Source organism: Schistocerca gregaria, chromosome X (assembly GCF_023897955.1).
Source record: "Schistocerca gregaria isolate iqSchGreg1 chromosome X, iqSchGreg1.2, whole genome shotgun sequence".
NCBI lineage: Eukaryota > Metazoa > Arthropoda > Insecta > Orthoptera > Acrididae > Schistocerca > Schistocerca gregaria.
This window is the reverse complement of record NC_064931.1, coordinates 745,897,255-745,923,872: the sequence shown is the minus strand read 5'-3', so window position 1 is coordinate 745,923,872 and position 26,618 is coordinate 745,897,255. Positions and strand designations below refer to the sequence as shown.

Below are 26,618 nucleotides of genomic sequence, written 5' to 3'. Positions count from 1 at the left end.
TGATATTATGACAGTTGGTTCACAGTACGTACACTCATTAACGTCCATTGTCGTTATTTACATTTTTTCTCAAAAAAAAAAAAAAACAAAGACACGCTCGAATATGGACAAGCAACAACCTCCACAAACACTTCGACGACTTAACATTAATATAGAATGAAGACAGTTAGATGGCTACACATATGTACAACAACTTGCGGAAGCATGTTATATGTTTTATAAGGCATGTGGCGGGTCTAAAACTGAATCAAATAACTTTTTGTTGCAGAATTTCTATTTGAAATTAATACATTAGGTTTTAATTTAATTAATGTTAGCATTACAATAAAATAGCAACATCATAATGTTAAGTCATTTCATTGTCCTTGTGTTTTAGCCCTACAGTCTGGAGACCCCGTTCCTTAGTATCCACGGAATACGACGGACTGATTGTTTAACGAAGAAATTTATCAAAATAGCGGTGCAAATTGAGAAGTTATTTTATATTCGCTACGAGTTTCGGCAATTCAATATGCCATATTCAGGCTCCATATGGACGTCTCAAAAATGATCGATATTGGCATACTGGGGCCATCTGTTTCTGAATGTCGTGAATTCTCAAGTGATTCCTTCCAAGATTTGACTGCAGCTCGAAGAAAGCACTTGGAGAATTCACGATTTTGTAAACCCTCGCCACCAGTTTTGTAAAGGCCTCGTCGGCACTGCTGTGGAGGCCGAGTTGCCACTGTTGCTGCGATAGGCCGAGCTTGTCAGTTCGTGAAACGCCTTCTGGGGCAGCACACCGTTAAGGCGATTCCTCCCTGCAACTATTACACAACTATGCCACAGGGTCAGGTAACACGATAGGAGAACGAGGCTTCTACAACACTCCAACAAATTAGTAACAAATTCACACAAATGAGTTAAAAAGGTTTACTTATCTTTGTGACTAGTTGACTGATTAAGTCTGCAACACTGCATGTAATAGAACACGAAAAGGCCCTCAATGACTAAGTGCAAATAATCGTAGGTAAGCTTCACAATACATGTTGTTGTTGTCGTCTTTAGTCCAGAGACTTGTTTGATGCACCTCTCCATGCTACTATATCCTGTGCAAGCTTCTTCATCTCCACGTATCTACTGCAACCTACATCCTTCTGAATCTGTTTAGTGCACTCATCTCTTGGTCTCCCTCTATGATTTTTACCCTCCAAGCTGCTCTCCAATACTAAATGGGTGTTAAGTTGTGCCACAAACTTCTCTTCTCCCCAATCCTCTTCAACACCTCCTGATTAGTTATGTGATTTACCCATCTAATCTTCAGCATTCTTCTGTAGCACCACACTTAAATCTATACCCGATGTTAACAAATTTCACTTCTTCAGAAACGCTTTCCTTGCCATTGCCAGTCTACATTTTATATCCTCTCTACTTCGACCATCATCAGTTATTTTGCTCCCCAAATACCAAAACTCCTTTACTACTTTAAGTGTCTCATTTCCTAATCTAACTCCCTCAGCATCACCCGACTTAATTCGACTACATTCCATTATCCTAGTTTTGCTTTTGTTGATGTTCATCTTATATCATCCTTTCGAGACACTGTCCATTCCGTTCAACTGCTCTTCCAAGTCCTTTGCTGTCTCTGGCAGAATTACAATGTCATCAGCGAACCTCAAAGTTTTTATTTCTTCTCCATGGATTTTAATACCTACTCCGAATTTTTCTTTTGTTTCCTTTACTACCTGCTCAACATACAGATTGAATAACATCGGGGAGAGGCTACAACCCTGTCTCACTCCCTTCCCAACCGCTGCTTCCCTTTCATGCCCCTCGATTCTTATAACTGCCATCTGGTTTCTGTACAAATTGTAAATAGCCTTTCGCTCCCTGTATCTTACCCCTGCCATCTTTAGAATTTGAAAGAGAGTATTCCAGTCAACATTGTCAAAAGCTTTCTCTAAGTCTACAAATGCTAGAAACGTAGGTTTGCATTACCTTAATCTCATAATCAAAATATCCACGGGTGTACTGCCGGTCTACAGTGTCCAACGGGCACAATATTTCGGTGATCATACATGTCGCCATCATCAGGTGAACTGACGGACTGAGCTCCTGTAAACGTGCCGGCACGGAGATCCGTACTCTATGGCTCAGAGGGAAGTGGGTTCGGTCGCGGCGGTGGCCGCTTTAAATACCCTCCGCCCGCGGTGCGCTCCTTACGCCGTCCGCGCCCCGCGCCACGATCGCACGGTGGAACAGACTGCGACGGCGTCTGAGATGACTTCGGTGTGATGGCTCTGTCCACCGTGGTCGGCACAACTACACGCTTGCTCGATTTACTCTTGATTAACCCAATCGCTGGTTCCCAAGCCTTGCTAAGATTATAGCCACAGTCACGGTTTATGAGGTCGTCATTGGTGCGAATTTCGATGACCTCTCTAACAACGCTGTCCCAGTATCTCGACGTCTGTACCAGAATCCTCGTGCGTTCATACTCCATAGCGTGATTTTCCGGCAAACAATGTTCAGCGACCGCCGACTTGCTCGGATACATCAGTCGAGTGTGCCTCTGGTGTTCACGGCATCGATCCTCGACGGTAAGCATCGTCTGACCAATATACGACTTGCCACATTGACACGGAATCTGGTACACGCCGGCCTTCCTCAAACCGAGGTCATCTTTGGAGCTCCCCACCAGTGCACGAGTTTTATTCGGAGGACAAAACACAGTTCCGACCCCGTGTTTCTTCAAAATGCGGGCGATTTTCCCCGAGAGTGCGCCTGTATATGGAATAAACGCAGTGCCTACCTCCTCCCTCGTGATTTCATCCATCTGCACAGCTTGTGCTGTAGTGGTTGGGCGGAGAGCACGTTGAATTTGCCACTCTTAGTACCCATTTTTTCGAAATACAGTTCTCAGATGTTCCAATTCCTGGCGTAGACTCTCTGCGTCAGAGATAGTGCGCGCCCTATGTACTAGAGTTTTAAGTACCCCATTCCTCTGTGAAGGGCGGTGGCAGCTGTCTGCGTGCAAATACAGGTCAGTGTGCGTTGTCTTCCGTTACACCCCATGACCTAGGGTGTCGTAGCCCTTCTCTTGACCAAGACGTCAAGGAAAGGTAATTTACCCTCCGTTTTAGTCTCCATAGTGAATTTGATGTTGGAGTGTATGGAGTTTAGATGTGTAAGGAAGTCAAGGAGTTTATCCGTACCATGTGGCCAGATGACGAACTTGTCGTCCACGTAACGGAAAAAGCAAGTAGGTTTCCATTCGGGTGACGACGACAGGGCTTCCTCCCCGAAGTTCCCCATGTACAAATTCGCTACCACCGGTGAGAGTGGGCTACCCATGGCGACTCCCTCCGTTTGTTCGTAGTATTCTCCATTAAAAAGAAAATACGTGGAAGTCGAGACTTGCCTAAAAAGTTCAGTGGTCTTCTCGTCAAACTTCTGACTAATCAATTCTAGTGACTCTCGCAGTGGTACCCTCGTAAACAAGGAACCGACGTCAAAAATCACTATGATATCTGACTCATCCAACCTGAAGCTGTCAAGGCGTTTAACAAAATCCACCGAGTTATGGATGTGATGAGGGCATTTACCCACATAAGGACTTAATATTCCCGTCAGGTATTTGGCCAACAAATATGTAGGTGCCCTGATGTTGCTGACAATGGGGCGTAATGGTACCCCCTCTTTGTGAACCTTCGGGAGTCCATACAGTCTAGGCGGTACCGGACCTTGGGGTAACAATTTCTTAGCGTCACCCTCCGGTAAATCTGCGTCCTTGAGAAGCGACCTCGTGTTGTTCTCCACACTCTTTGTAGGGTCAACGCTGATCTCCTTGTAGGAATCGTTCACAGGAACTCAGTCCGTCAGTTCACGTGATGATGGCAACGTGTATGATCGCCTAAATATTGTGCCCGCTGGACACTGTAGACCGGCAGTGGATATTTTGATTACCAAATACGCCGGGAGAAACTCAAGAATCCTTTCCTTAATCTATTGTCTAAGATACGTCGTAGGGTCAGTATTGCCTCACGTGTTCCAACATGGCATACTGGCATACCGGGTTGCCGAAACTGGTAATGAATACATAATAAAATAACTTCTCAATTTGCACGGCTGTTTGGCGAATTTCTTTGTTAAATATTTGACCATGCGCTGTCCCACGTCCATGATGGATGAACAGAGACTTATTGTTTGGTTGGCTGCACTGTTGCAGGGATGTGGCGGGCTCGCCAGGAGTACGAGTACTTGCTGGACGGCCGGTGCGTGGCGCACCTCCCCAGCCTCAACAAGCAGGTGGCGGGCTTCCAGTACCGGGGCCGCCTGCGCATCCAGGTGCCGCGCGACAACACGCTGCTCCTCCAGGTGCGCATTTCTTCCTACCTCAGAACCCGGGGTTTATGTTGCAGTACACACTTCACACGGGAAAATTCCAGTATCGTATATAGAGCAAAATTTCACGATCTTAAAATGCACTACTGGCCATTAAAATTGCTACACCAAGAAGAAATGCAGATGATGAACGGGTTTTCATTGGACAAATATATTATACTAGATCTGACATGTGATTACATTGTCACGCAATTTGGGTGCATAGATCCTGAGAAATCAGTTCCCAGAACAACCACCTCTGGCGGTAATAACGGCCCTGATACGCCTGGGCATTGAGTCAGAGCTTGGATGGAGTGTACAGGTACAGCTGCCCACGCAGATTCAACACGATACCACAGTTCATCAAGAGTAGTGACTGGCATGTTGTGACGAGCCAGTTGCTCGGCCACCGTTGACCAGACGTTTTCAATTGGTGAGAGATCTGGAGAATGTGCTGACCAGGGCAGCAGTCGAACATTTTCAGTATCCAGAAAGGCCCGTACAGGACCTGCAACATACGGTCGTCCATTATCCTGCTGAAATGTAGGGTTTCGCAGGGATCGAATGAAGGGTAGAGCCACGGGTCGTATCGTAACACATCTGAAATGTAACGTCCACTGTTCAAAGTGCCGTAAATGTGAACAAGAGGTGACCGAGACGTGTAACCAATGGCACTCCATACCATCACGCGATGACGAATACACGCTTCCAATATGCGTTCACCGCGATGTCAGCAAACACGGATGCGAGCATCACGATGCTGTAAACAGGACCTGGATTCATCCGAAAAAATGACGTTTTGCCATTCGTGCACCCAGGTTCGTCGTTGAGTACACCATCGCAGGCGCTCCTGTCTGTGATGCAGCGTCAAGGGTAACCGCAGCCATGGTCTCCGAGCTGATAGTCCATGATGCTACAAACGTCGTCGAACTGTTCGTGCAGATGGTTGTTGTCTTGCAAACGTCCCCATCTGTTGACTCAGGGATCGAGACGTGGCGGCACGATCCGTAACAGCCATGAAGATAAGATGCCTATCATCTCGACTGCTAGTGAGATGAGGCCGTTGGGATCCTGCACGGCGTTCCGTATTACCCTCCTGAACCCACCGATTCCATATTGTGCTAACAGTCATTGGATCTAGACCAACGCGAGCAGCAGTGTCGCGATACGATAAACTGCAATCGCGATAGGCTACAATCCGACCTTTATCAAAGTCGGAAACGTGATGGTACGCATTTCTCGTCCGTACACGAGGCATCACAACACGTTTCACCAGGCATGTGTATGAGAAACCGGTTGGAGACTTTCCTCATGTCAGCACATTGTAGGTGTCGCCACCGGCGCCAACCTTGTGTGAATGCTCTGAAAAGCTAATCTTTTGCATATCACACCATCTTCTTCCTGTCGGTTAAATTTCGCGTCTGTAGCACGTCATCTTCGTGGTGTAGCAATTTTAATGGCCAGTAGTGGACATGGAAAAGCATTTTCTGCAATAGTAAAACATTGGTTATTTCTTGAAGATAACTCCAGTAAGATGGCGTTTGATTGGATCCACGAATTCCTCAAGCCAGACCTTGTAGTGACTCATCACATTGCGCAGCATTGCCAGTGGGATCTGAATTACCTCATGCCGGATCCTCTCTTTCAGGGCTTCAATTGTTCGAGGAGGGTTATGTTGGTAATCATTGTTTCTCAGATAACTCCCAACAAAAAGTTACATATTGTGAGGTCCGGTGAACGAGAGGGCCGTGCAGTGTCAGCATGTGGGTGTTATGTTGAGTTGCAGAACGGATTGATCTGACAAGTACCCTTTGGCTCCTGCAAGAAGCAATTTCCACCCCACACTACTACAGAAGTCAGAGAGACGCTCCTAACGTACCAAAAAGAAATGCCTGAAAAACGTCAGCAGTCTCTCAGTGCAGTACTGAGTAGAGACTTCGTTCCCCACTCTCTGCGTACACGCACGAGCGCACTCGCTCCTGCTACATGTTCCTGCTTCTAGAGCGTCACTGGAACTATCCCTCTCCACGAACGGAAAATATTATTTATTGTAAAATCTGAGAAAATCAAGTGAAACTTTTATTTATAAACTGATACACGAATTTCCAGGTTCTTTTCGGAATAGGACCTTTTATGGATAGGAATCCTGATTATGAAATTTATGTACAAAGTGTGGGAAAGCTCTTTTATCTCTTTTCTCTAAGAATGTTATTTACTCGGCAGAATGGCTGAGAGCCGCGCCTACTCAACTTGAATAATTATTCGATTGAATTTTTCTAAGTACGGTCGAGGCTGTCGCATGACAAATGTAATGGAGTGACGTGAATGAAGTATATTATTTCTAATGGAGGAACGATGGGGCTCACCTACGCTGTAGCGCACAATTCAGTGAGCTGCGACGACTGCTGCCTGCGTCGTTCGCCGCTGAATAATAACAAAACTATCTCTTTCTATCTGGATTGACCTTCGCCAATCGAACTCTCACTACGCCTTGATGAAGTCAAGGACTGATTTTCAGCCCAAACTTCACCAATCCGAGCTTGTGTTCCGTCTCTGATGGCCTCATTCAGTCATCTAATATGGCAGCGCTAGGTTTTTTAATGTCTTTTCATTCCCATATCCTGCATTCACGACACTGGGTGTGTGCTCAACCGTCTCCCCTGCGTAGTTAGGCGCTACAGAACAGCTGGACTGTGTGAACCAGCACCAAATAGGGCTACAAACGATACTGAAAGCGTGAAACGAAGGACACCGAAAATTGTCTCAGGCTTGCTTGGCACACAAGAGAACGTCAAGAAAATGCTGAAAAATCTAAACTAAAATACTGTATTTCTAAAGGACTCCAGGAAATACGCTACAGCCCCTACGCACCGCTGCCATAGGTTCTGAAGACGAGATTAGACTAATTACTGTACACAAGGAGGCATTAAGCGCTCCATACGCGAATGGAACAGTGTTTTGCCGGGTATGAATTTAGATGTGAAGGAGGGCCTCGAAAAACAGTCTTGGTAAGAACCAAGGCGTGATGGACAAGGTTGAATTAAACACTTGAGAAAACGATGGTAGAACTACTGATTTTATTCATTTGTCTTTTACATAAATGTGGTAATCACACAAAAGAAAGCCCCTCAAGTTACGAAGCTATCGCAAAATTTGAATGAAATCCGGAGAACCTTACTCGTTTGATAAGTAAATGTAAATGTCGTGTGACTAGGGGCTACCGTCGGATAGACCGCTCGCTGGGTGCAAGTCTTTTTCGATTTGATGCCACTTCGGCGACTTACGCGTCGACGGGGATGAAATGATGATGATTAGGACAACCCTGAGTGTTGAAAATCTGCGACCCAGCCGGGAATCGAACCCGGGCCCTTAGGATTGACAGTTTGTCGCGCTGACCACTCAGCTACCGGGGCCGGACACCGGTCCGATTTAAAGTTGTGGAGTGGCCGTATCTGTAAAGTGTGAGGATTTCGTTCTGGACCTGGTTGGTACCTTTATGTCTTCAGATCACACAAACGTGAGAAGGCTGATTTCAAAAGCGACGCCCTGGTGGCACGTGGAGACCGTGTCGAGAGGTCACGCGTGATCTGCAGATTACTGCAGCCTCAGCTACTGCTGAACTAGAGGCCACCGAGGTTATCTCGGACTGCTGCCTGCAGTGATGCTCTCACTGGATCTCCTTGCGTGGGGGCGGAAGCTTAACACGAGGAGGCAGAATGCTGAGTGCAGGAGCTCCGCTTATCTCGCTGCCAAATATCGATATTTCCATATGTAAGCCACCTCACGATGTATGGCGGAGTGTAATTCTAGTGTCACTATCATCCATCCCGTCCCTTTTCCTGTTCCATTCGCTAATGGTAGCTGGTAAGAGACACTGTCTGTAAGTTCCCGCAAGAGCTTTATTTTTTGCTTTTCCTGTCGTGGTCATTTCATGAGATGTGTGTGGGAGAAATTAAGATGTTGGCCTTTCTGCATAGTTCTTTATGTAGAGTGCTTTAGTAGGATCACTTTTCAAACGTTAGCCTGTAGCCAGCCCTGTAGTAGGAGTTTAATATATTTTCTTACTCCATTTTTAAACGCTAGCGTTCACTTTTTGTGTGCTGCAGTCATTTTCTAGAGTTATAAAAATTACTCTGGAAAGGTAAGGTTTTCCTATATGTGCAAAAGTGTTCCAGGTACGACATGGTCGTGAACCTGGGAACGATATTCTATTGCAATTTAAAACTGTTGCAGTCGATAAAATTCTGACAGTTGAAACACCCCCTTAGAAAAATTGCACATGACTGTGCTTAAACTGACACACAATTTTTTTTTTTTTTAAGCGCAACGCAATCTGACTTTCAGTAATCCCTACAAGAGAATGGTCCTGAATAAATTAACCTATACGTATCACAAATCACTTTCCTCACAAAAATCTTCGTTACTCAAACTACTGCAATACAGCGAGCGCCACTACTGCCAGCTAAGTAAAAGATTCAATCTACGGAAGGCACTAACTACTGACAGGCATAGATAGCAAATGAAAGATTTTGATAGAGAACAAACAACGTATTTACCTCAATAGTGTTCAAAAGTCATAATGTATATAGCAGTTCATGACATCCAGTCTTACAAGTTTCAAAACTCCGCCATCTCTCTCCCGACATCCACCACTGCTGGCGGCCCACCTCCAACTGCGCAACGCTACGCACTGTTCACATCCAGCTGCCGCTGCCCAACACTACAATGGCAGACAACACTGCAAACCCGCCACAGACTGCACACAGCACAGCCAGTGATTTTCATACAGAGCGCTACGTGGCATTACCAATAAAAAACCTAAACACAGTATGAGGTTAATAGCCTATCTATTACTTTATTAAACTACTACACACCAGCAATTAGAGACTGAAATCAAATTTGTATATGTTTTTTGGTAATTTTTGGTAAGTTTCTATGGGACCAAACTTCTGAGGTCATCGTCCCCTAGGCCTACACACTACTTCATCTAACTTAAACTAAATTACGCTACGGACAACAGACAACGCACACGCCCTTGCCCATGTCCAAGGGGGGACTCGAACCTCCGACGACGGGATTTGGGGAGGGGGGAGGGGGTGCGAACTGTGGCAGGGAGGCCAAGCGACTACCCCGCACGGCATCATTTGTAGTACAAGTACTATCTAAAACCAGTTACAAGTCTGAGGGCGTTGCTGCAGCGTATACGCAACGCAGCACGGCTCAAATGCGGGTGTGTAAGCACCGGCATGTAGGCAAGCGATTAGTCTGGCATTCATATCTTTCCGACGTGCGTGCAGTTAATGCGTAAACATGAACTATGGGACGTTTTCACCAGATGCGCCCAAACAGGACCAATGTGCTGTTATTCTTTTCTTAGCTGCCAAAGGACAAACACCGGGAGACGTCCATCGGAGAATGAAGAATGTGTAGGCCTATGGGGTAGCATGTCTGTCGAAAATCACCATTGTGGAATCAAGACAGGGTGTGCAACTGCTTCATGATAACGCACATCTCCGTATCGCAAATGTCGTGACGCAGACGTTAGGCCAACTGAAGTACGAGACTGTCTAGCACCCGCCCTATGATTCTGATCTATGCCCATGCTATTATAGCACCATTGACACCTTAAAAAAGGCCTTGAAGGGTCGCCGATTCCTATAGGACGAAGATGTGCAGCAGGCAGTTCGGGACTCATTCACGCAGCAGAATACGGTGTTTTACCGAACGAGTGTCTTCGACCCGGTGAGATGAAACGAGACTTCTGTCAATTTAGCAAATATTCACTCATTAAGTCGCTCCCCTTGTCGGAAAATCCGGAAAACAAGTTTATTGATCACTGAAGATCACCCACTCCCAACTTCATTCGCGCAACACTTTTTTAAGCTGCACGGCAGCCAGCGCCCACGACTTCCGTCGTAAGCTCGTGATGGTTGGCGGCTGGCCCCCAGTTTCGCGAGCTCCAAAACCATTTCTCAGAATTATTTTACAAGCAGAATGTTCGTCCATTTAACATCTAGAGCAAAACGTAGGCACATCAATTGGCTGTTTCGTGCTAACTCTCGCAGTACTTGCTGTAAGGCTCTACTTCCTGTCAACCCTCTGAGAAGTTTGTTTTCCAAAAGGTGTCAAGAAACACCAGCGACCTTGTAGTGTGGGCTGTTATTCCAGCAATGTGTACAGAAGGGTTTTGTGAAGTTTGCAAAGTAGAAGAGAGGTACTGTCAGAACGGAAGCTTTTAAAGAGGAAGGAGACTGTGTGTTGTGCATTGAAAGATCAGTCGTTAAGATCCTTGCCCGCAAAGGCAAGCATCTGGTTTCCAGTCGAATTAATAGGGTAAGGTGGGGTAAATCCCACCGGGTGGGTAAACCCGAGTACCCTCTATTTGTGGGAAACGGCAAAGCGGAGCGATTTCGCATTAGTATTACCATACAGAGCATTCGAAATAACGAAAATGTCAGCTTCAGAGCTCTGGTGCATTTGACATTTAGACACCCAAAAGACAACAAGTGTTTGTTTCAATTTAATTGATTCTCTATATTTACCTTATTAAATAAAACGATCACAAAACAAACGGTAAGTGATTTTTGTAGTGCATTTAGTGGCCTACTCAGTGTATGTATCGTTTTTGTTGGAAATGTCGTGTAAATTGTTTATATGTGTGTTAAATGAAATATGGCATGGTGGGGTAAATACGATCGCTAAATGGTGGGTTAAATATGACCGCATATTTTTTATCGTTTATGTGTATGGAATTATTTATTTATGTAAACAAAGTGAAATTTTGTTTATTTTTAGAAAAATGGTACAGAATTACAAACGAAAAACGACAAAACGCAATCAAAATATTTGCCGAGCAGTTGCTGCAATGCAAATGGGAATGCCTTTACGAGCTATCGCTCGTGATTTTTAAATTCAGAGAGCGACATTGCTGTGCACCGCCGTGCAATCAAATCATCTTTTTTCAATTAAAATTTACGTTCATTTAACTTTCAGTACATGTAGTACTCTAAACATTGTTATGTTTTGAATATATTTGTTCATTTATGTAAAAAACATAATTGCTTATAATTATTTCCCAAAAAGCGTTCATTTAGAACTATTTCTGTGCAAAATCAGCCAAAAAAATAGCGGGCGGATTTACCCCAGCATTTTTGAAAATGGCAAAAATGGACGTTTCTTAAAATACGTATATCTCAAAAACTATTAATGGTATACCAAAAATATTTTGCAAACAGTTACTTCTTTATATTACCTATAATTTGATGTATATAACGTTAAGATACGACCTCGGGTAAGCGTTTTATAGCCATAATAAGTTACTAGGTCGGCTTTAACCCACCTTACGCTATATAATCACGGAATACAACAACATCTGTAGCGGATAAGCTTAATACACCCTTATCTGTCAAGAAGTGTCGTATTACAATGTAGCGTAAAAGTTCCATTCTGCGGAAAATTTACTTATTTCCTTTATCCAACAGAAGCAGAAATATTGTATCTCCAAATAGATGCGATTCAGACAATCGGTATCCGTAGAAGCTTTTTCGTAAGTGAAGTTGTGTAACATATTTAAAGAAAGTGAAATGAAAATCACTATTTTAATTTCGTGAGCTTTTTGCAAGGGGTAGGAATTAGAGATAAACGGTTTCAAGGTTACATTTTTATTGTCTGCTTTTGGCTAATGTTCAGATCAGCTATTGGGTACATGATGGCTTAGTTCGTAATTGTCACACTGATAACACAAAGGTTGAAGTTTGATCTCCAAGTGGTCCTTAGACTCATGCAGATACCTAACGATGGTAATACTTATTGTTCGTCCGAAATGTCTGCCGCTCGTGGCCTTGTGGTAGCGTTTTCGCTTCCCGCGCAAGGGGTTCCAGGGTTCGATTCCCGGCGCTGTTAGATGTTTTCTCTGCCTCGAGATGACTGGGTGCTGTGTGTTTTTCATCATCATTGACTCGCAAGTCGCCGAAATCAATTATTCTCTGTAACTATCTAGATCTTGCAATTAATACTTATTCCAAATTCCTTCTGCCACATGTACAAATGTAGTGCATCCAGACTCAGAAAACGCTAAATCGAAATAATAAACAGCTTAAGAAACTACTAACGAACTCAGTCTGACAGACACTCGAAAAATATAAAATCACCAAATGAAATAATTACCTGGACAATAACAGAAAAGTAAAGGCACAGAACGGATTGTCTTGTATAACGAAAATTGCTATTTTGTAAATAAAAGTTTATAAAGTTTAAAAAACAGTCTCGTCAACTAAAAAGGACTTGAAATACGGCGACCGAACTCCCCCGCATGGGGCCTGCCGGCCAACAATGCCGTGTGATCATTTCATTTTTTATATCCAAAATGCCTAGTTGTAGCTAGGTGTCCTCACGATTGGCTTTGTGAAGGTGAGGGCAGATTGTCACGAATAGGACTGTGGCTGGTAGTGCAATGTGATGTACAGTACGAAACCTGCAGACTGACGATTGCTTTACCTTCTTTCTTAAAACTTGTGTATCCTCTGTAGTTTCTTGGATGACGGTTTATGCATGAGTAAGCACCCACTTTCTCTGTTCTTCTCGTCTACTCTCTTGTCCTGTCTTCTAATATATGGTGTCAGTCATTGAACTAACAGCCACACCCACACATTGAAGCAGACATCGAGGAGAACACGAGAGGATAGTGCAAGTTGCGTGTGTGGTTGTTTCAGATGGAGAACGTGACGTACGCCAAGTCGCACACGCAGGTGGTCAACAGCTGGTGGGACAAACTGCCCGACGTGGCCGACGACGACGCCTACCGCGAGCTGCCGCTCAGCAGGCAGACCACCATCCTCAAGCTGGACGACGGCCTCGTGAGTACCTCTATCCAATTGCTGCGGGAAGGGGCTAGCTAGAAAACAGTCGGGAAACTAAGGGTTATTGAGATGTGGATCATTCTTACTTCTTTTTATTTATTGTTCCGTGGGACCAAATTAAGGAGAAGTCTCCATGGTCATGGAACGAGTCAATACATGAAATTACAACACGATATTAGAAACTGATAAAATGAAATATAAAAAAAAACATATTCAGGTGACAAGTCGTAAGTTTAAATAAAGAAAATCAACAATGTAACACTGGAATTTGCTTAATTTTTTAGCTCTTCCAGGAGCTCCTCGACAGAATAGAAGGAATGAGCCATGAGGAATTTAGATTTAAAAGAGTTTGGGCTACTGCTAAGATTTTGGAGTTCTTGTGGTAGCTTATTGAAAATGGATGCAGCAGAATACTGCTCTCCTTTCTGCACAAGAGCCAAGGAAGTGCATGCCACATGCAGATTTGATTTCAGCCTAGTATTAACTGAGTGAAAGCTCAGCTCGAACAGCACGCTTTTGAGCCAAAAACACCCTTTTTGAATCAGAAGAATTACCCCAAAAAATAATACCATACGACATAAGCGTATGAAAATATTACTTTTCGTGTTGAAGTGGCACTTATTTCAGATACTGTTCTAATGGTAAATAAAGCAGCATTTAGTTTCTGAACAAGATCCTCGACATGGGCTTTCCACAACAGCTTACTATCTTTCCGAACGCCTAGGAACTTGAACTGTTCCGTCTCGCTTATAATATGCCCATTCTGTCTGATCAAAATATCGGTTCTTGTTGAATTGTGAGTTAGAAACTGTAAAAACTGAGTCTTACTGTGATTTAGCATCAAATTATTTTCCACAAGCCACGTACTTATTTCATGAACTACATTATTTGATACTGTTTCAATCACCTGTAATACTAGAAGGCATATCATATATATGAATAAGAAACAGCAATGGCCCTAGCACCGATCCTTGGGGAACGCCCCACTTAACAGTGCCCCATTGGGGCTGAACATCACTACCACTCTCAATATTGCGGAGAATTACGTTCTGCTTTCGTCAACACAGTCAAAAGCCTTCTTTAAATCAAAGAAAACACCTAGCGTTCGCAACCTTTTATTTAATCCGTCCAAAACCTCACAGAGAAAAGAAAATATAACATTTTTAGTTGTTAAACCATTTCTAAAACCAAACTGAACATTTGACAGCAAATTATGTGAGTTTAAATGCTCCAGTAACCTTGTATATACAACCTTCTCGATAACTTCAGCAAACACCGATGACATAGAAATAGGTCTATAATTGTCAACATTATCCCTGTCTCCCTTGTTATAAAGTGGCTTCACTACCGAGTACTTTAATCGGCCAGGAAACCGACCACTCCTAAAGGAAAAGTTGCAGATATGGCTAAGTACTGGGCTAACATACATAGAACAATACTTCAGTATTCTGTAGCCATCTATTCGTTGACACCACAGGAGGTGCTCAGTGATGTTAGCACTCATACCCAAACATATTTCAGCGCTCCTCAAACTCGTGAGGACACACCTGGCTGCCCTCGGATTTGGTCACACGCATGGGACACGCGCTCGTGTAATGTTATCGATTGCTGAGAAAAACACCAATGTCTTTAAATGTTGCCATAGTCATAAATCTAAGGGATTAAGTTCAGTTGAACGGGGAAGTCACTGGACCTTGCAGACCAGTCCATCCCTCACTAATAATCTTTGTTATCACTAATCTTGTTTTGACGCCAGCACAACCTGGACACGATATGTACAGAATTGTTAATGTAGGGGATAAGTTTAAGATACGTATAAATTGTTAATGCCGGAGATAAGCGTAAGTGTCAAGTCTGACAACAGCATCACAGTCAGAGGGCTAAGTACAGAGAAAAACACGACCAACAAGAAATGAGCACTGTACTTAAATGGGAAGGCATACTGAACCGCTGTGTACTGGCCGTTCTCGACAGAAGTAAAAGGCCCATATCTTTTAGTTTCGACCAGTACTTCCTCCTATCAGGATGTAGTACGCTTTTTTCAAACATTTCATATATAAGTGTGTAATACATACTTAGTTCACGACCACGTCGGACTGCCCGTAACTATCGTAACATGAAGGCATAAAATGGTAAATTAGTTATCTCTAACCTTAAAAGCCGTAAATTATTATTATCATTTATATTCCGTGTTGTACAAACACAGGGTGTAAGAAAATATGTTATATTGACATGGGTCCCAAGACGCTTTGTCTCCTTGTCAGAGCTCAGTTTCTACAACTCTTTAACACATTAATAATGGGAGACATAGGAAAAGAATGTATCAATACAATATGAAACACTATTCTAAGTGAAATGTTCAAAATGCCCTCTGTTAGCAAGGATATGTCCATCAACCCGTCGTCGCATTGAATCCCTGTTGGGCTGACGTATCACTGGGAAATTGTGTACTGTTCCACAGCCTTCCACGGTACTGACACGAAGACTCTGTACATCTTGTACCAGGATTCCGTACACATGACCTTTCAAATACCCCACAAATAAAAGTCTAGTGGGCTTAGGTCCGGAGAGCGTGGAGGTCAAGGGATTGGTCCACTTCACCTATCCATCTGTAACAGACTCTTATTTAGAAGCCTACGAACATTTAAGTCTAAATGAGAAGGTGCTCCATCGTGCATAATGTATATGTTTTGTCGTATTCTTAAATATACACTTTCCAGCAGAACACGTAGATTTTTTTTGTAAGAAGAATGGTAATTTTCTTCGTTGAGCCTGGGTGGAAGAACACGAGACTCTAACCAACAGTCACCAACAATGAAAACCTTTGTTGATGACGCGATAGCACAATTTCGTGAGGATCATCGACAGCCCATACGTGCTAATTGTGAAAATTTACCATCTGACCACGTTGAAACGATGCCTCACCCGTGAACTCAACATTTACACTAAAGTGGCGGTTGACACATTGTTGAATGAACCACTCGCAGAAGCGTACCCGTGCAGGAAATTCAGCCGCTGATAGTGCGTGCACGCGCTGTACGTGGTACGGATATAGCAGGTTCTCATGTAGCACTCTCCATACAGACTTGTGGTTAACATTAATTGTTACAGCCAATTGTCTTACGCTGACACTAGAGTTTTCGTGAACTACACGAAGTTCCTCCTCCATTTGAGGTGTCTTCGTTCTTCTAGGCTTTCCCACCTCCATAGTCGCGAGCAATAGACTTAAGCTTCCGGCGCTCCCTAAGACGATCAGTTGCTTAAGACGTTCTCCTGTCGAGGCACCGTCGGTCTGGAAATCTCACCCGATGCAAACGTTCAACGTCACGGCTATTACCATCTGCTAATCGGTACAGCAAATGGGCATCTGCCAGCTCCACATTTGAGTATACTTCCATTGCACTGTACAGGAAACAAATTCCCTGACGTAAACTAAACAGTTGGTCCTACATGCTTGATACTGGCAGAGTGATGAGGTTGGTCGTATATCAAACAAGCAATTAAGCGAGTCACCTGTAAACATTCCTTCGTTCCATCGGAACAACAAACACTGGCGCTAAGACTTACAGTTACAGTAAATTCTAACCGAACGAAAGCAAGAGGGTATTTTGAACGTTTCATTTATGTTGGTACGATTTGTTTCTGTGTGTCTCCTATGATTACGAGGTGGAATCCAAAATTTTCGGGGCTGGTGCTGCCATCTGGAAAGTAGGAGTAGTAGATCTTAGCACCGCTAGGTGGAGAAAGCTGCATGTCTGATGAGTCAGTGTGCGGAGTGGCATTCAGCTGGGAGGACATGTTGCGTGTCCTCAGTGATTCCCGTAAAATCTGTGTTTGATGTATGGCGATTTTACGATGGATCCGCGAACAGAACAGCGCGTGTTGAAGTGTGCACGGACCTTCGTCAGACCGCATCTGATGATCCAACCTTCTCGTCACGGGTTATCATCGGGGACGAGAGCTGGATTTACTGTTATGACCCAGAGACAAAGCAACCCAGTGGAAGGGCCCAGGGTCTCCAAGACCCAAAAAAGCGAGACAGATGAAGAGCAATGTGAAGAGCATGGTCATCATTTTCTTTGACACCAAGGGAACTGTGCACAAAGAATTCGTCCCACGCAACCAAACAGTTAATTCCTCGTACTACTGTGACGTTTTGCGACGGCTCTGTGAAAACGTGCACCGACGACGGCCCGAACTTTGGCTTCAAGGGAACTGGCTGCTGCATCACGACAATGCGCCCCACGTCCTCGCTCACCAGGACCTTTTTGGCAAAAAAACAACATGGCGGTTGTACCCCACTCACTGTACTCACCAGATTTGGCACCTTGCGACATCGCGCTATTCCCAAAACCGAAACTCAAGATGAAAGGCCGTAGTTTCGACACTCTAGAGAGAATTCAAGAAGATTCGCTGGCGGTGATAAACACCCTCAGAGAACAGGACTCCCAGAACACATCTGACCAGTGGAAGAAGCGCTAGGACCGGTGTGTACGTGCGGATGGGAACTACTTCGAGGGTGATGGTCACCATTAGTCCAAAGGTAAGGCTTTCAGCAGGTGGCAGCACCAGTCCCGAAAGTTTGGATAACGCCTCGTAATATAATTATGAAGGGCAGTAGAAAATGAGCTCTAACATGGAAATAAAGAGTTTTCGGACCCCTGTCCATACAGCATTTTATGCCTCTATCTGTGATGAATGTTTCCTGAAAGTTTGGCCATACCTTTCTTGTTACACGCTGTAAAAGTACTTTTAGATTTATTTTGATGCAAGGCACCACTTTTGACAGTTGACCTAAATATATTTCAACAAGTTTTCAATAATGTTTAGATTTTCTATTTATTTACTTGTTTCGTATTTTATTGCAACTAGTTTCTCAAACGATGAAAGTTTTGTGTGAATGAGAATAACTGGTACTGGTCCCCCACTGAAAAGTCAGCTAGGCCTAACGAAATGTTTGAAAACACCAGCAGTTTGTCGACGGCTTCAGTTCTCCTCCTGGAGCCCCACAAGCTATAAGAATAGCTTACTGAAACAGTTTCCTGAAAGTTAAGTACAGGAAGAGTATTAAGATTTTGGGACTGCAGGTAGAGCACCTCAATTGGGAAACTCACACCTTACAATTCATGATACTCCTTACTTCAGCTCCGTTTGCATTACCCATGAATACTTTAGTACGTGATTTAGAATTGAAGAAACTAGTCTGTCCTGTGCACATCCATTCAATAATGAGTTAGGGGAACATCTTACACGGATATCATTTTCAGAATACGGGAGCGTGTTATACGAACTATATCTGGTGTTAGTTCTAGAACTTCTTGCAGAGACCTCTAAAAATTCTTTATTTTCAGAACCTTTTCACAATATATTGTTATTTTTATGGTTTTCAGTCCGCAGACTGGTTTGACCCAACTTTCCACGCTAGTCTACCTTGCACAAGCCTCTTAACTTGCGATAGAGTCATACGCCGGACTCCATGGTCGATCAGTACAGAAATTAGTATAACATGTTGATCGATGGAGAACCGTTATGCCATCTTGTTTAACGTAGAACTCAATTATAGTTGGTGGTAACTTCTGTCTACCTTCGATATGTTGGCGAAAATACATATTTAAATTCTGGAGTGGACATAAAAAATAGTCTACGTGCTTTCCCAGAAAATTATTTTGATTGCGATAGCATACTAGACCTCTTAGCAACAAACTATACTGAGAAAGTGGAGAGTATACAGGGTTTAATGAACCCAGGGTCGTTGTAGCGAGATTGAATACCGCAGCATCCAAACCTATCAAAATAAAACTTAAAGTATACCTATTTAAAACAATTGATAATTTGCCTGACTTCTTCCTAAGAGACAGTCTCCATTCCTTCCAAACTATATAACCACAGACTAGGTGTGGCTTAAATCCGGCCGGCCTGGGTGGCCGTCCGGTTCTAGGCGCTACAGTCTGGAGCCGCGTGGCCGCTACGGTCGCAGGTTCGAATCCTGCCTCGGGCATGGATGTGTGTGATGTCCATATGTTAGTTAGGTTTAAGTAGTTATAAGTTCTAGGGGAATGATGACCTTAGAAGTTAAGTCCCATAATGCTCAGAGCCATTTGAACTTAAATCCAAGGAAATAGTACTGAGGACAACGGAGAGTTTGATACGAAGTAGATTAATAAGAGACGGAATAGATGTCCTAAGGCATACAAATCATGTCAGGACAATGTAGCGGAGGCAACGAAAAAAGCATGTCATTTTTAAAAGAAGCGCGAAATTTAACGTGGACTTCAGTGCGAGATGCTTTTAATAGTTTCCGAAACGAAACTCCAACCCGAAAACCCAAAGAGGCTCCGGTCGTATGTAAAGTATACCAGCGGCAATTCACAATCAATACCGTAACTGTGCGCTGGCAACGGCGTTATCGATGACAGCGCCACTAAAGTGCAGTTTATTCCCTCTCCAAAGAAGTAGGTACCCTCGGTGTAGCGGAGCAACTTAAGTCATTCAAGAAACAGGGAATCTTCTGGCCCAGATTCTATACCAGTTAGATTCCTTTCAGAGTATGCTGTTGAAATAGGCTCATTTTTAACACTCATATACAACCGGATGCTTGACGAAAGATCCGTACCTAAGGACTGGAAAGCTGTACAGGTCACACCAATATGCAAGGAAGAAAATAGAAGTAGTCAGCTGAATTATATATCCATATCACTGACGTCGATTTCTAGTAATATTTTAGAACATCACTACCTCTGAACATCGTAAAACACCCCGAATAAAATTATTTATTGACACACAGCCGTCACGGATTCAGGAAATATTGTTCTTGTGAGACAACTGTGACTCGTGATTTCCTATCAAAAATGTCACAGTCCGTGGCAATTGAAGGGAAGTCATCGAGCGAAACAGAAGTTGAAGTGATGTTCCTCAAGCAAGTGTAACCTCTCCTGTTCCTAATGTATGTAAACGTTTTAGGAGATAGTCTCAGCAGCCCTCTTAACTGGTTTGCAAATGATGCTGAGATCTGCTGTCTAGTAAAGTGATTAAAAGATCAGAAAGAAGTGAAAAATAATGTAGACAATACTGGTATGAAATGAAAAGCGCCAATTGACCCTAAACACTAAAAAGTGAAAGATCCTCCAGATGGTACTAAAAAATTCCTTTAATTTCAGTTATAAGGTGCAACACAAATTTAAAGGTTATCGATTAAAATTACTTACAACTTAAAATAGGAACCATCACATACAAACTGTTTTTGGGAAAGAGAACCAAAGAGTACTTTGTCGATATAGCTCTTTATAACGTGCAACAAGTCTACCAAAGAGACTGATTACACTACGCTTTTCTGTCCTCTTCTGGAATATTGCTACACTATATGAGATTCTCACCAGAAATGGTTGAAATGGCTCTGAGCACTATGAGACTTAACATCTGTGGTCATCAGTTCCCTAGAACTTAGAACTACTTAAACCAAACTAACCTAAGGACATCACACAACACCCAGTCATCAGAGTATCGTGGATACGGTAGATGTGTTAGGGTGGCAATCATTAAAACAAAGGTGTTTTTCATTACGACGAGATGTTATCACAAAATTTCAATCACCAACTTTCTCTTCCGAATGAGAAAATATCTTGTTATCTCCCACCCACAGAGAGAGGAATGACTATTGTAATAAAATACGAGAAATAGGAGAAATTTAGTTCTTCGTTTTTCCCGACGACCTATTCGAGAGTGGAATGCCGATAAATAGTCTGAAAGTCGTTCTGAGAACCGTTTACCAAGTACTTAAGTGTGAAATGATAGTAATCCTATAGACGACGATGTAGATAACACAAGATCTTAAAAAGTATGAAGTATACAATACTGAAAAATTAAATAAAATGAATAAAAAAGTAAAGGTTTTCGTCAGTGTGGACCCACCAATTCGTAATTGTTTTCGAGAGACAAGAACGATGCGAGAGAAGGGCTTAAAGTGTGCAGTGGTGCAGTAAAAAGGATGTCATAAACCTTTAGATCCACAATGATGTAGACGGCGAAGGTTCCTAATAGATTATTTTGAGACAAGGAAATGAATTTTTCAGGATTTATGAAATGGTCTACGAACACTAGAGCTAGGAACGCGTTTGTAAACTGCTTAGTTTTATAACAGTCTACTGCCTACCGCATCGTAGAACGTAACAAAAACACTATTAAATCTGATGGTCTCTCGAAAAAAGTTGCCTAATATGAGTCTAAAAGCTACTTAGAATTTTTAAGCAGTTTCAACCTAGAGAAGATTATTTCCGCTCTTGCTGCTTGTCTTCGGTATTTTGCGAGGAAGTGCGTGTACAGCAAGCTGCGCCAGCGCCTCCCACGGCTGTCTGGCAGCTATCGTCTGTAGTCCGCGCTTTCCGCCGAGCGTAGTGAAAAACAAGCCGCGTGGAGATTGCGCATACCAGCTAGGCTTCGCTTCTTACTGCACAACAGGCGTGACACCCTGCGAATGTCCACCAGTTGTACAACTGCCCGTGTGAGCGGAAATCTGAGACACCACGCGCTAGCAACGATGTTGCTACTTCACTCGGAAATAACACTGCGCTCGCAAGAAGAAAGGATACCTGTCGGTGCATCGGATAAATAACAGGCGGGTTTGGTGTTACTAGAGAAGTGCAGCGAGGAGGAACAAAATCTTGAGGTTCGCCGGTGGCATTATAGTTCTGCCAGAGATGGCAAACCACGTAGAATATAAGTTGAGCAAAATGGATAACGAATTGAAAAGGTGATATAAGACATAGTAGTAAACAAAGAGGTGGAGAGGGGTAGGGAGCAAATAGCCCCTCCCCTTGAATCTGGAGTACAGAGCTTCTATTCACTACAGAATTCTCTTTCACCTTTGGAAGTGATTTCTCGCGATTTCGCGAAAACCTCTCTTTTGCCAGTTCTATCACCACCTTAGCGTATTCATAGAGACATGGCACTCACTTCTTGAAACTGACCACCTTGTATGTATAAAAAAATATCAGTTTTAGAGTCTCCTCTCTTTCCCTGGATAAATATCTGCGGGCGTCCATGATATAAAATGAACACCAACAAAAGTAAAACAAGGATAATGAAATGTGATCAGATCAGTAGATGCAGAATGAATTATATTGCGAAAGAAGACATTAAAAGTTTTGTTTCTCGGGCAGAAAAATACTGTAACACATGATAACCGAAGTAGAGAGGGTACAGAATTCAAGCTGCCAGTAACAAGAAAAGCAATTCTCAAAAGTTGAACATCTTAAACTCTAATATAAATTTAAGTAGGTAATGGAGAAAGGCACAGCAATCATTAGCAAAATCCGTCGTTTCATTACAGCAAATCTAGATTTCGTCATCTTCAGTGCTAAAAATTACAAAACAGGGGGATAAAGAACAAATATAAGACAGTTAGCAACGAGTCGTTAGTACAGACATAAGCACCACACAGTTACATACCATCTAACAACCGGTGACATGACCCGTAGTAAACAATACTGGTTCATACAGAACATGCAGAAGTCTAACATGAACTGAAGCTGTTGCTTACATGATTGAAAAGGAAGAAAATGTGACGTCAGAGATCAGTGGAGCCCTTTATTGATGCGTGGGTGAATGATTAAATAATAGCGAAGTTATATAATTATTATTTTAAAAAATAGAAACACAAACAGTTGTTAATCACAGAAAACAGATCACATGTGTGTAGCCGTAGTATAGTATGATCAATAACAGTAAGTACAGGGTAATATTTAACTAGTTTTGCATAGCAAACTAATGGAAGAAGATCCACTTACAATTCCATATAACAGCGAAAAGTATAATATTAAAATAATCTACCAAAATAATTAAAACATGAAGGAAGCTCTCGGCATAAACTAAAATCATACAGATCGTAAAAATACATCTCTGGGCTTGAAGAATAAACATGTGGAATGAAACAGACTTACAATGTCTACTGGTATGAAGGTAGTCAGTGGCACATACAAGATGAGTAAATAAAATAATGTATCAGAGATACGGGGAAAAAAATGTCCAAACAAACTGGACTTATGTCAGGCCGTAGATATATTAAAAATACGCCCTCTCTGGGCTAGTTTAAGTCATAAAATTAACAACGGAATGAGATAACCAGGCAAAGTGTATTTTTTTGGCATTATGTCTCCAGAAGCAAATAAAAATACGAAAGTAGTCAGTAAGTTAAAGAAGCATCCATAAAAGTTATAATGTATCGGCTTGAAAAGCCAAATAACTCACGGTCACTATATATATATTTCCGATATGTGCCATACTGTGACTATAAGAAAAAGAAGAAAATATAAAAATGCAAGGAGAAAACATAAAAATGCAGTAAATGAAACAGGCAAAAAGGAATACAAACGTCTCAAAAATGAGATCGAAAGGAAGGGCAAAATGCTAAGCAGGGATGGCTAAAGGACAAATGTAAGGATGTAGAGGCATATATCACTAGGGGTAAGATAGATACTGTCTACAGGAAAATTAAAGAGACCTTTGGAGAAAAGAGAACCACTTGCATGAATATCAGGAGCTCAGATGGAAATCCAGTTCTAAGCAAAGAAGGGAAAGCAGAAAGGTGGAAGGAGAGTATAGAGGGTCTATACAAGAGCGATGTACTTGAGGACAATATTATGGAAATGGAATAGGATGTAGATAAAGATGAAATGGGAGATATGATACTGCGTGAAGAGTTTGACAGAGCACTGAAAGACCTAAGTCGAAACAAGGCCTCGGAAGTAGGCAACATTCCATTAGAACTATTGATAGCCTTGGGAGAGACAGCCCTGACAAAACTCTAACATCTGCTCAGCAAGACGTATGAGACAGGCGAAATAACCTCACACTTCAAGAAGAATATAATAATTCTAATTAAAAAGAAAACAGGTTTTTACAAATGTGAAAATTACCGAAGTATCAGTTTAATAAGCCACGGCTGCAAAATAATAACAGGAATTCTTTACAGACGAATGGAAAAACTGGTAGAAGCCGACCTCGGAGAAGATCAGTTTTGATTCCGTAGAAATGTTGGAACACGTCAGGCAATACTGACCCTACAACTTATCTTAGAAGATAGATTAAAGAATGGCATCCGCGCGGAATTAGCCGAGCTGTCTAGGGCGCTGCAGTCATGGACTGTGCGGCTGGTCCCGGCGGAGGTTCGAGTCCTCCCTTGGGCATGGGTGTGTGTTTTTGTCCTTAGAATGTTTTAGGTTAAGTAGTGTGTAAGCTTAGGGACTGATGACCTTAGCAGTTACGTTCTATAAGATTTCACACACATTTGCAGGAAATGCAAACCTACGATTGATTGATTTGTGGCAAGATCTTATGGAACCAAACTGCTTGGGTCATCGCTCCCTAAGCTTACACACTACTTAATCTAACATAAACTAACTTACGCTATGGGCAACACACACACTCATGCCCAAGGTTGTAGTCTAATCTCCGACGGGAGGAGCCGCGTGGACCGTGACAAGACGCCCTAGACCGTGCGGCTACCCCACGCAGGCAAACCTACGTTTCTAGCATTTGTAGACTTTGAGACAGCTTTTGACAATGTTGACTGGAAAAACTCTCTTTCAAATTCTGAAGGTGGCAGGGATAAAATACAGGAAGCGAAAGGCTATTTACAATTTGTGCAGAAACCAGATGGCAGTTATGAGTCGAGGGACATGAAAGGGAAGCAGTGGTTGGGAAGGGAGTGAGACTGGGTTGTAGCCTATCCCCGATATTATTCAATCTGTATATTGAACAAGCAGTAAAGTAATCAAAAGAAAAATTCGGAGTAGGAATTAAAATCCATGGAGAAGAAATAAAAACTTTGAGGTTCGCCGATGACATTGTAATTCTGTCAGAGACAGCAAAGGACCTGGAAGAACAATTGAACGGAATGGACAATGTCTTGAAAGGAGAATATAAAATGAACATCAACAAAAGCAAAACGAGGTTAATGGAATGAAATCGAATTAAATCGGGTGATGCTGAGGAATTGGATAAGGAAATGAGATGGCTAAATGGCTCCTAGCACTATGGGACTTAACTTCTGAGGTCATCAGTCCCCTAGAACTTAGAACTACTTAAAGCTAACTAACTTAAGGACATCACACACATCCATGCCCGAGGCAGGATTCGAACCTGCTACCGTAGCGGTCGCGCGGTTCCAGACTGAAGCGCCTAGAACCATTCGGCCACCGCGGCCGGCGGGAAATGAGACACTTAAAATAGTAAATGAGTTTTGCTATTTGGGGAGCAAAATAACTGATGATGGTCGAAGTAGTGAGGATATAAAATGTAGACTGGCAATGGCAAGGAAAACGTTTCTGAAGAAGAGAAATTTGTTAACATCGATTATAGATGTAAGTGTTAGGAAGTCGTTTCTGAAATTATTTGTATGGAGTGAGGCCATGTATGGAAGTGAAACGTGGACGATAAATAGTTTGGACAAGAAGAGAATAGAAGCTTTGGAAATGTGGTGCTACAGAAGAATGCTGAAGATTAGATGGGTAGATCACATAACTAATGAGGGGGTATTGAACAGAATTGGAGAGAAGAGAAATTTACGGTACAATTTGACTAGAAGAAGGCATTGGTTGGTAGGACATGTTCTGAGGCATCAAGGGTTCACCAATTTAGTATTGGAGGGCAGCGTGGAGGGTAAAAATCTTAGAGGGAGACCATGAGATGAATACCTAAGCCGATTCAGAAGGATGTAGGTTGCAGCAGGTACTGGGAGATGAAGAAGCTTCCACAGGATTGAGTAGCATAGAGAGCTACATCAAAACAGTCTGGACTGAAGACCGCAACAACAAAAACAAGAAAAATGCTTTTTATTTGACGTATTTCGCGATCAATTGCTGTTCTTTTCTCCATTTCCAATTTTCGACGACCGCTGCGCACAACGGAATAATATGGATTCCAATCTAATTAATTTAAGTGTTGAATCCCTAACACTTAAATTAATTAGATTGGAATCCATATGATCTCGATGTTAGTAGTGATCGTTGAATATTGGCAATGCGAAAAGAACAGCAGTCGATCGCGAAATCCGTCAAATAAAAGGCCTTTCTCTTACAGACACAGTATGACACATATTGGAAGTATATATCGTGCCCGTGAGATGTTTGGCTGTTAAGTATTTTAAAGTATTTATCTCTAAGGTAGCCTTGAACGGATGTAAAATGTGGTACAGGCAGGAAGAGAATAGAAGCTTTCGAAATTGTTACTCCTGGAGAATGCTGAGGATTATGTGGGTTGATCGGATAGTCAATTAGAAGGTACTGAATCCAATTGGAGAGAAAATAGAATTGGGACACAACTTGAGTGAAAGAAGGGATCGAACTGCGCTGAGTGGCCGCGCGGTTGGGGGCCCCATGTCATGGATTGCACGGCCCCTCCCGC

General features: G+C 42.7%; 1 protein-coding gene across 2 annotated transcripts in view; it reads left to right on the top strand.

The window, feature by feature from the left end:
• Positions 1–26,618, top strand: part of LOC126299533 (vitellogenin-like) — a 398,678-nt gene that overhangs the window by 54,090 nt on the left and 317,970 nt on the right. For both annotated transcript variants that reach the window (XM_049991515.1, XM_049991514.1), the window contains exons 3-4: positions 4,208–4,356; positions 13,074–13,217. In XM_049991515.1, coding sequence (XP_049847472.1) covers positions 4,208–4,356; positions 13,074–13,217 — 293 coding nt within the window. The remainder of the gene's footprint in view (positions 1–4,207; positions 4,357–13,073; positions 13,218–26,618) is intronic.